The 11,500-nt window shown below is 38.2% G+C and overlaps 1 protein-coding gene, 1 long non-coding RNA gene and 1 pseudogene across 2 annotated transcripts in view; 2 read left to right on the top strand and 1 right to left on the bottom strand.

The window, feature by feature from the left end:
- LOC107574192 (protein NLRC3-like) overlaps positions 1-1,417 on the bottom strand; it is a 3,719-nt gene extending 2,302 nt beyond the window's left edge. Inside the window, exon 1 of the mRNA XM_016260659.1 lies at positions 1,320-1,417. Coding sequence (XP_016116145.1) covers positions 1,320-1,371 — 52 coding nt within the window. The 5' untranslated portion in view covers positions 1,372-1,417. The remainder of the gene's footprint in view (positions 1-1,319) is intronic.
- Positions 1,418-4,105: 2,688 nt separating this feature from the next.
- LOC107574195 (uncharacterized) lies at positions 4,106-7,574 on the top strand. Its single transcript, XR_001607636.1, has 3 exons — positions 4,106-4,232; positions 4,541-4,542; positions 7,562-7,574. It is a non-coding gene; the product is annotated as an uncharacterized lncRNA (long non-coding RNA).
- Positions 7,575-9,419: 1,845 nt separating this feature from the next.
- Positions 9,420-11,500, top strand: part of LOC107574193 (patched domain-containing protein 3-like) — a 4,644-nt pseudogene continuing 2,563 nt past the window's right edge.

Raw genomic sequence — 11,500 nt, forward strand, 5'->3', positions numbered from 1 at the left:
TTTAACAGAGATTCACAGAGAAAACAGTTTTTTTTAAATAGTAAAAATATTTCACAACATTACTGCTTCTGCTGTATTTTGGATCAAATAAATGCACGCTGGGTGAGCAGAAGAGACTTTTTATAAAACATTAAAAATCTTACTGTTCAAAAACTGTTGATTGGTTGATTATATAGATTACAGAAATGTTATATTGTAATGTTATATATACAGTATATATATATAAGATTTCTGCCCCCCTCACTTCTGAAATGATGGCTACGCCCCTGGCGCCATATATCTTCTTCTTCTTCTTTTGGTTAATGGCCATTTACATTCTTAGTGCATATCGCCACCTAATTGGAGGTCGTGTAATTATTTTTTAATCTTCTCATTTAATCACTGTGAATAAGAATTATATTGTGTTTGATGCTAATTACATAATGAAAAGAAAGACTGATTAAACGACATAATAGTCTGTGTTTGCAAGATAATATGGCTGTATCATTTAATTTTTGTTTAGTCATTTTGCTTCCACATTTCATATTTAGAATATCTATAGGATATATTATATACCCTTATTTACAATATTCCTTTGTTCCTTTGTTACTAGTTCTAAAGTGACGTTTTGGAAATAGTAACGGAGACTGGGGCTGAGCTGTTAAACTGTGAACGTTAGATTTGAATCTGTGGCGGAAAGAAGTAGGCTTTTAAAGACACTTCGTTGTTGTGTTTAATTTATTTACACACTCGTGCCGTCGAAATGTTTTTAAATGCAATATCACACGAGTAGATGTGAGATATGGCTGTATATCGGCACACTGTAATTACCTACGGCCGAATCACAGCCGTGCCGATATACAGCCATATCTCACATCTACTCGTGTGATATTGCTCATATACAGTATATACACACACCGCGTGAATAATTATTAGGCACTTTGATATTCTGATGATATTTTTTTTTCCAAGCACATCTGACCAATTCCAAACCACATCAATCTTAATAACTACTATTAATTTTGTATTTAATCATTTATAAGTAATATATAATTGTCCATGAAGGCTGGAAGTGAAATAATTATTAGGCAGGTTTCCTTTTACAGATAAAATGAGCCAAAAAAGAGGTTTAACTCCGACTGAAAGGTCAAAAATGATTAAATCCCCATGAGAAATATTCAAAACTAATGCAATAGAGAAATGTCAAAGTTAAGGCATGACCACTGGACAGCAAAATGCTCACTGGGTCAGCGGGGTTAGAAAAAAACAGGTGGAGAAGAAAAGACAAACGTTAACTGCAAAAGAATGAAGAATTAATGTGAAGGTAATTGTTGATTTACCTTTTTTCTTTTTTTGTTCTCTTTTATGTTTTTTTCTTTTGATCTCTTCCATCTCTGAGCATTTCTGCTGATCTGTGAGGAAAACAAAAAGATGTATAAAAAAATGAGAGAAATGGAAGATAAATATCATGTGAGATATTATCCCATAGCATTAAGATGGTGCTAAATAATGTGTGTCCTATTAAAATTACTATGAGGTTGTAACACTATGGCCCGGTTTCACAAACGGGGCTTAGCTTAAGCCATTCTCAGAGACTTTGCTTGGGTAACAAATCCTTAAAAATGACCCTCACATTTATTCTTTAATATTCTTAAATTCTTTAAACAGTGGTACAAGAAGATGTGGTGATGGTCCTTCAAGAGTCACTCACTACTTATCTTTCCATAAAGCTTATACAAAATTCAGTCTTCATGTATTTCACAACACTTCAGCATGTTATTCTTTTTAAGCGAGGGTCATTTTTTCTTTAGGATTTGTTACCCAAGCAAAGTCTCTGAGAACCTGACACCTTGTACTTCTGGAGACTGCAGGAAGGCTGCAGTTCTGGAAAATGCTGGCGCTGGAGACTAAATGTTTCCTGATGGTTTCACATCTAATTCTTCACATTAATTGTTGATTTACCTTTTTTCTTTTTTTGTTCTCTTTTATGTTTTTTTTCTTTTGATCTCTTCCATCTCTGAGCATTTCTGCTGATCTGTGCGGAAAACAAAAAGATGTATAAAAAAACGAGAGAAATGTAAGATAAATATCATGTGAGATATTATCCCATAGCATTAAGATGGTGCTAAATAATGTGTGTCCTATTAAAATTACTATGAGGTTGTAACACTATGGCCCGGTTTCACAAACGGGGCTTAGCTTAAGCCAGGACTAGGCCTTAGTTAAATTAAAATATTTAAGCAACTTTTACAAAAATGCAAAATACAAAAATTGCATCTTGACACAGAACAATGACACAGACATATTTTAAGATATGATTTTTTCAGCTGAGACCGCTCAAACATGCATTTTAGTCTGGGACTAGCTTAAGCCTTGTCTGTGAAACCAGGGGTATATATTGCATATTGTTTATGTATATTTATGTACATACAAAATAATATGTATATAAATATTGTTGTTGCAAGGAAATTTTCCACGTAGATACACATTAACCAGAAGTTCATCAGTCTTAAGAAAAACGGGAACCGTGTATATGTATGTATCCAAGTGTACTACCTAGTGTCTACCTATTTACCAGTGTTGGGTATCGTTTGAATTTTATAAATTCTGATTACGATTCTGCTTAATGATTCCCAGGTTCGATTACAATGTGGTACACGGTGTGAATTATGACGGCCAGAAGATTGTATGTCCACGCACATGATACGAGTGAGTTTATCTGAAAATCGTACGGACACAGTGATATACGACACGATTTTAAGACCTGCCGAATTCCGAAGCAATCGCGTGAAGTTCCCTGATGTAATGACGTGTAATGAATTGAGTTGAGAGAAGGGCAGGATAATATAGCTGTTATGTAGTACATTTAAATAAAACTTCTCTCTCTCTCAATTAAATTTCAATTAAATTCAAGTGTGCTTTATTGGCATGACAAAAACTATATATTTTTTTATTGCCAAAGCAATTGCAGCTGGGCTGCTTACAAGCAGTGCATATATATGTTAACAGAAAGAAAAAGAATAATAATTATAGTAATAATAATAATAATATATCAAAAGTATTAATTGATAATAAGTAATAAAATGAATTACTAATGTATTTAAAGGTGCAATAGGTGATTGTCTTCAGAGACATTTTTTGTTATGCTGGTTGAAAGTCTCTTCACATCCCGATAGCATTCAATAAGTGGTCTAAATGTATTTATCTGTATTTATATATTCTGTGAAAGGCGTAGGATCAAGAAATGTTCATCCAATCAAAACGTTCGGTCCGAGCGTTTCAATTGGCTTTCCTACCTGCCTGTCAAATATGTATTAGCATACCTCTGCGCACCGGGTTCGTGCAGACAGGATACTCATCAGCTCGTTCACGCACACTGAGCAGACAGAGTGAGGACGGCAGGCAAACATCAACAACATTTCCTTCCTGGTATTGTAGTATTTTTAAAGTTTTCTCACCGGTGAATGACACATGATGTAGCCCAGCGGTTCCCAATTCCAGTCCTCGCGCCCCCCGCTCTGCATATTTTGCATGTCTCGCTTAGTTAACACACCTTATTCAGATAACCAGCTCGTTATCAGATACGGCAGTTTCTCCTGGTCTGAGAGAGTTTGAAATGTCTGATGGATCTGCTGTATTTTATCATAGAACACTGTCCGTATATCTGTGTATTTGGGGCATTCTGTTAGGAAGTGCAGCTCTGTTTCCATCTGATTCAGATCACAGTGTGAACACAGTCTCTGCTCCGGTGGCAGCCATGTTTTTCTGTGTCTGCCCGTCTCTATCATCAGCTTGTGTCCGCTGAGTCTGTATCTGGTCAACGTGCTTCTCAGTTTCTTATCTGACACTGTGTACAGATACTCTGCCGTACTGTACTCTCTCTTTAGGGCCAGATAGCATTGCACTTTACTCTGCTGCTGTGTTTGGGTTTGCCAGTGAGTGATGTAGCTCTGTTTGATCTGTGCAGTAATCTGACTGATTCTGATGCTGTGATGCAGAGCAGCAGTAGATGTTAGTGAAGCATCAGGACTGAAGCTCTGGATCAGCTGAGGGAGGGCCTTGCTTTCTTTGCTCATCTCTTGGTATTGCAGGGCTTTATAATGATATGATTGGTAGTCAGCAAACAGTGCTTCAGGAGTGTGCTTGATCTGCTTCTGTCTGTGGAGCTGTTTAGAATGCGCAGAGCTCTTCTGAGGGTACACAAAGGGGTGGGGCTTGCATGCTGCAGCGGCCATGCTGGTTTTCGAATGTCAGTACTTGAAGTGGGCCGGTACACTTCGGTACACTATGCAGTACCGGCACTTCTGTATTTTAGTCTTTAGCATACTGGCACTTTTTTGTGCGTACCGTCATTTCTGGCATGTTGCCGGGACTCCGAGTCAAAGCATCAGTGTCTGGCGAAATAACAGTATATAAATCACACTACCAGGAGGGGTCACCTAAAATTTGTCAGAACTGAATGTCTGTCTTATTTTAAAACAACATTAAAAGTAAAATAATCAGGAGCTCATCTTATTGCTGCTGCTCTCTCTCTCGCTCAACTGCATAATATTGATACGAGACGTGTTTGCTACACACAGGATCTTTCTGCACTGGGAAACCGGGACATCTGGTCATCCCGTATGTGAATTATAATTTAGCTAGGAACATTTATAATTTAGCTTTACCTCTCTCTTTTGTTTTCATGAAAGAATTTGAGCAATACTTTTCATTGATCCAATTGTCTATGAACAAAAAATCTTTAAAAACATTATCTGTTTGTAACTCTTTTCCCATCTTTATTGACATGTAAATCTCAAATTGTTTTTTTTTTTCAGTTTGTAATGTATTAAACATTATTTATTTATTTATTTTTCATTGTCTTATCATTTTATTGGTTTATTTTTATTGATGGTTGCATTACTGTTTGCATACTGTTTTTGAGCATTAATAAAAAAAAAAAAATTTTAAAGTTCAGCAAGTTTCTATCTTCCTTTTAGTCTTTCGTCTGTAGTTTTCCTCAGCTCCTGATTGGTCAACTTCAGATAGATCGACAAATCGGCTCGTTCAACTGCACACACCTCACGAATGCAAGCCGACAGCTCCCGAACTTTTTTGACATGTTTAAAAATGATCTGGCACTCGTGAGGCTCGTAAATCCCTCTCGCACGATGCGAGTCACGACCATGCGAGCATCAATGATTTTTCCCAATGGGAAATAAATCGCGTGCGAGCTCGTGCGACAGCAAAAATCACACCGTGTACGCACGGCTTAAGGCAAACATGTAGAGAGAGAAGAGCAGAGTTTCTAAAATAGATCCCTGGGGGAGTCCAGATTCAAGATGGGCAGCAGAGGAGGTAAAGTTGCCAATTCTGACTGAAAATTATCACTCGGTTAAATAAGATTTAAACCAATTCAAGACTGAGCCTTTTAGCCCCACAAAAGATTCTAATCTAGACAGGAGCAACAGATGATCAATAGTATCAAAGGCAGCAGTCAGGTCTAAAAGCATTAAAATCACAGAGTCACCTGAATCGGTAGCAACTAAGATATCGTTTAAGGGTGTTTTCACACTTAAGTCCTCTTTAAAAGAACCAAACCCAGACCCCTTTAAGTGGACCAAGAGGTGGACCAAGTGAAAAAGAACCCAGTTTCCTTTGTGTTCACACTATCGTAGTTCCTGAAAATGTTCTCATATCATTTTTTGGTCCACTTAAGCAGTAACGGTGTCTCAGACCTCTTTGTGTTCAGACTGTTGCTTTTTGGATCTAGACCAGTTCAGTGTTTGATGGCTGACATTATGGCCTCCAAAACTGTAATATTTGTATCTTTTGCACAAAAATATACGTTTCGTACACCTTTGTAATATTTATTTTGAATTGTTTTCCTTGTCTATGTCATCGTTAGGGCTGGGTATCGAGTTTGATACTTTTTAGGCACCGACCGAATTGCCTCGATACCGTCGAGTATCGAAAAACATCTCGTCATTCGGTACCAAATTTCGATACCTAAGGGGTTAATCTCATCAGCGACAGTGAGACAATAAGCCTGCAGCACTAGCCGGTGTGTTCGACTAGAAGAGGTTCGATGCAGATCGATCAGTCTGAGAGCAGTCTGCTCTCTTTAGCTTTCGTGGTACTGTAATACACCGATCGGTCTGCACAGTCGGTCCGCGTCAAGTCGAACACACCGACTAGTTTACACTGGTTACACTCAGAGATGTGGCGCACGCGTGAAGCTGTAGTGTGAATGCGTCCCAGCCCCCTTAGATGCAAGGCTACATTTACACTGGTGCGTTTATGTTTTAAAATGAAAACAATCCTCGTCATACTGGCGTTTCCACTGCGTTTCAAGCCGGCTTTCCACTATCTCCAAGCGACAGACAAATAAAATATAATAAACTGCTTTAAATTTTTCAGGTACAGTACAGGTATCCTTAAATGCAGCATTTAAGTAAGATACTAATAAAATAAAAATGCATATTATTAATCGTATGAATAATAGATTCTACTGATTCTCATATTAGGCTGCTGTACTAGAACTACATACTGCACAGATCAGTTACACATGCAATTTCGATTGAGACAAAACCAACTGTGTTTATGTGACCCATGGGTGTTTTTGACAATTGAAACAATAAACGCTAAAGAGTGTAGTTTAGCCCCCGCTGGGATGTGCGTGCTCGTAGCCTATATCAAAAAGTTTAAACTGGCAAGGCGCAAGTCTCTCTTACACAGTTTGGAAGCGGTTGAAATTAAAATAAACGAGTGTACAGATCTGCCAGAAGAAGCAGCCGCTATGAACAGCTGATTTGTATGGAAACATCTGATGGCCAAACTACATTGGAATTCGCAAATGGAAAAATCACAATGCACGTTTTTAGCAAACCGTACCTTTAGCCGAAAGCAAACCGTACTCAGACCACCTCCCGAGATGGTCTCGGTTCGGTTAGCTTCTGAGGGGTCTGAGATCATTTGGAGTGTTCACATATGGGCCAAAAATGGCTTGAAACCAGACTGAAAGATTTCTGAGATATGGTTTGTGCTAGAAAAGATATCTAAGGAAGGCTTCTTGAGCAAGGCAGTAACAGAGGCCAATGTCAGGCATGCAGGAACAGAACCAGCTGATAAACATTTGTTCAGTAGAGAAAGCAAAGCAGGGCCAACAGACTCAATTTGCAATGTAAAATACCGAGGGTGTATTACATCACGAGGACAGGGTTACAGGGAACTTTTATACTGAAAACTTCAAGTTAAACATAAAGTTATTCCAACTAAACTTTATAAATTCAAATAATGTTCAATTTGTCAAGTTGTACATAATTAATATTCTACATAAGTCAGTGCAAATAGCTGTATTTTACTACAGTGACAAGTATGAATGGTATAGTGGACAATGCACTAGTTTAGGACATTTGAGGCCTGTTGGCTCATAGGGATGCAAGTTCAAGACTGTTTGGTATCATCCCCTGATTTTAACTTAAAAGTTAAGCTGACTATGTATGAAATTAAAGACAAAATAAAACCTAAAGTTTATGTTTGCAAACAGAAAGTATTAATAAATGTGGCTGCAAGCAGGAATTTTTGAGGCCGAACAAGTCAGAAACAAAGTGACAAGCTAAGCAAGCATGGCAGGGGAGAATCCGGAAAATGCTTATTATATTTCAGCATCTTTTTCTGCAGTCATTTACTCAGGATTATTATTAAAACTAATTTAATGACACAGATTAATAGTAAAAATATTTCAGTTATGGGAACAATGGCAATATTATCTCTCTTTTTAACAAATCGTCGTTCAGAGTAACAAACCATGGTCATACAGTGTAACACATGTATTTATGTAAAAACTAAACAATATACTTATTCTGACCTGTATTTATTAAAATACAAACAAGAATATATGATCATACTAAGTTTTAATATATTTTAAATGATTTTCACTTCCTTACAAAAACTTCTTGCAGGCAAATTGGAAAACATAGTGGTTTGAAGGACATTAGTGTCACATGTTGGTTTCTGTTTAGTTCTTGTCTGTCCTTATTTTGTTAGTTTCCTGCTCATTTAGTTAATCATCATTCATTAGTTTCCACCTGTGTTGAATTAATCATCTCGTTTGCTCCTTAGTTGCCTGCCCTTTATAAGCCCTCAGTTTCTGTCATTTCTTGGCCTTTGGATTAATGTTATTTAAATGGTCTATGTGTGTTGATGGCAATTAAAATACTTCTTTACTCCTACGCCTTCGTCGTACGTTCACTACAACCACGTACCGTGACAATTAGCAAAGTATGAAGATTTAAAAATGAAAGTTAATTGATATTTGAGGGCTGCACTGTGATGTCTAAATAATCTATCACTATTTGCACTTAGAGTTAATAGCATATATCGCTAAGGAAATATGCTATTTGCTTAGTGTAAATATAATCTAATTGCTATTTACATTTAATGTAAGTGGCATCTATCGCTATTTGCACTTAGTGCAAATAGCCGCTGCCAATAATTCAATATATTTTTATGTATATTTTCGAAATAGATTTTCATATATTTAAATAGAAAATATATTTTATACTGTATGTAAATATTTATTATTCATATATTTCAATCTATGTGACGTCTGTATGGGCGGGATTGCTTACGAGACATTGTTGACGTTAAAGCTGCTCGAGCGCAGAGAAAATGAAGGACAGCGCAACCGCTGAGGGCTGAAACTATAGCAATGCAGGGCTGTCAATCAACCCGCGTGGCCCGGCCCTCCGAAATGTGACGTCACACTGCGAGAGAATCAAAACGGCAGGCCTATTGAGACGGACTTGGTTTAAAGGGGATTAAAAAATGAGGAGTGGGTGGATTTTTATTATTGTAGGGTGGTTGTGTTCACACACTGCCAACACACATTTATGTCCAGACACCATGTAAAAGTGGATTTTGCATAATAGGTGCCCTTTAAATTTGTTTTCTTTTTGTAATTGTGTGTTTAGTCATGCAACCTCTTGCCAGATTCTATTGTCTTGATGAGTTAAAGCACACTTATGTGGATGATTGGAATTTTTGTACTTTAAAAAAAAAAGGTTCTGATTTTATACTGGACCCATGTCTTTTGCCCTCATTGTAAAAGTGAATCTGCATTGGCTAGAGCAGGTTTTGAGCTCTATCAAATATTTCCCTGGATGCAGGAATTCCCCGGGTGTTTTAGTCAGTTGTTCCTTTAAAGACAGTCCCCTAAGATTGAAAATGTCCCATTAGTTAATCATGCCGTTTCTGGGAGTGATGCACAGGGCAGGTGCGAACAAGGAAGTTTGTTATTGAGTAACCTTATTTTGTTAAAAAGTAACAAATGAGTTTTAAGTGTTAAACTCAGCCTATAAATATGCTATGACAGCACTGAGTCATTGTAGAAGGAGGATGTTTCTGGGGCTTTGCAGAAGAGCAAGAGATTCACCGTAAACTGTTGAAGTGTATGGAGGATGGCGAAGTGTAAGACAGACTGCATCGAACGACCTCTGTCTCTGGCCTTTGAAAAACTTGGTTGTGTTGTTGGTAGACATCCATGTGTTTCTTTTATTAGCTCTATATGTGGCTGCTGCCCTTGGAGCTGGTTTTGTTTTTCTTCAGGAGAGGGAGGCGAATGATATTGAAGAACAGTTTACACCTGTCAATGGACCTGCCAAGTTGGAGAGGGCAATTGTGGTGGAAAATTTCCCACAATCCGAAGAGTTTTCTGATTTACGGCTTGCGTCTGAAGGCACTTATGCCTCTTTGATCATCACAGGCTTGAAAGAAGAAAATATATTAACCGAAGCAGCTTTTAACGACATTATAGAGCTAGACAGACAAGTGAAAAGTATAACGACAGGAAACACTTTTGAAAACCTCTGTGCCAAAACAAAAGGACGGTGCATATCAAATGCAATTTTAGACATTATCAATTACAATGCTACTGAAATAGTTTCTTCAAACATAACATATCCGATGAATAATGACATCTTTTTGGGAACAACCATTGGCGGTGTAAAGCTGGATAGCTCAGAGCTCACCAGTGCCAGAGCGGTCAGGCTTTTTTACTTCTTAGATGAGAAGAAGACAAAGGAAACCCCTTGCTGGCTCGATGGCTTTCTAAAACTCCTCTCAAACTCTACAGAACAGAAAACGGTAAGCAAAAGAAATGATTGTGAGTTATGATCTATATCTCCATGTATACAAACACCTGATGACCTGATTGTATGTGTGTGTGTGTGTGTGTGTGTGTGTAAAAGTACCTCAAGTGTCATTAATCAAATAATCTCCAATAACTGAAACTAAAGAACCAAAAGTCATTTTGACAACAGTTCCAAAATGTTGAGAGAATGAACCAAATCTATGTACATTTTCTTGATTTTTCTGCTGGCTATTCATGTCCTGTAATGATTTTCCCTAACTAATTCTTCACTATGCTATATCCTAACTAATTCTTCACAGTGATTATAATGAACATTTGTCATTTGTGTTGAATTTTTACAGGTCCATGTGTCTTACTTTACATCGATATCAAGACAGAATGAGTTTGAAAACAATTCAGACTCTATCATCCCCCTTTTCTCTGTTACGTATGTCCTGGCCATTACCATTTCAGTTCTGTCTTGTTTAAGGTATTGTAAAGAATAAAAAATCCCATTAGCACATTTCTATCACTAGTTATGGTATTGATCCCTTGTGTCCTTCCCCAGGTTAGACTGCGTCAGGACGAAGGTGTGGGTGGCTGCGTTGGGTGTTGTCTCTGCTGGTATGGCCGTGTTGGCCAGCTTTGGACTGCTGCTGTTCTGTGGGATGCCATTTGCCATGACCGTGGAAACAGCCCCCTTTCTGATTCTCGGTAAATTTCATTTATTTCCTCACCTAGTAGGCGTCTCACAGCTGATGTTAACAGGCTCCGCTGTTTTCCAGGTGTTGGTGTTGACGACATGTTCATTATGATCTCCTGCTGGCAGAAGACTGAAGTTGATAAAGACGTTGAGGTTCGCTTAGCAGACACATACAAGGAGGCCGGTGTGTCCATAACAATCACCACGCTGACGGATGTGCTGGCTTTCTACATCGGTCTTGCGACCCCCTTCCGCTCGGTTCAGTCCTTTTGCTTGTACACCAGCACAGCTCTTCTGTTTTGCTACATCTTCAACATCACCTTCTTTGGCGCGTGTCTCGCACTGAACGGAAGGCGAGAGAAAGGCAACAGACACTGGCTGACCTGCATGAAAGTCCCAGAAGCCACTGGTGATGGTAGAGGTTGTTGTGTTGGTGGGGCGTATGATGAAGACACACATACGGAATTTGAAATGCCAATGAATTCATTCTTTAAAAACTATTACGGCCCATTTCTGACAAGAGTGTGGGTTAAGACACTCGTGTGTCTGATCTATGCCGGCTATTTGGCAGTCAGTATCTACGGATGCTTCCAAATACAGGAAGGTCTAGATGTGAAAAATTTAGCGGCAGATGGCTCATATGTTGCTGATTACTATGACAATGAGGACGAATTCTTCTCTGATTTTGGTCCTAATGTCATGTTAGT

This window comes from Sinocyclocheilus grahami, unplaced genomic scaffold, assembly GCF_001515645.1.
Source record: "Sinocyclocheilus grahami isolate Dianchi unplaced genomic scaffold, SAMN03320097.WGS_v1.1 scaffold2142.1, whole genome shotgun sequence".
In the NCBI taxonomy this organism is placed as follows: Eukaryota; Metazoa; Chordata; class Actinopteri; order Cypriniformes; family Cyprinidae; genus Sinocyclocheilus; species Sinocyclocheilus grahami.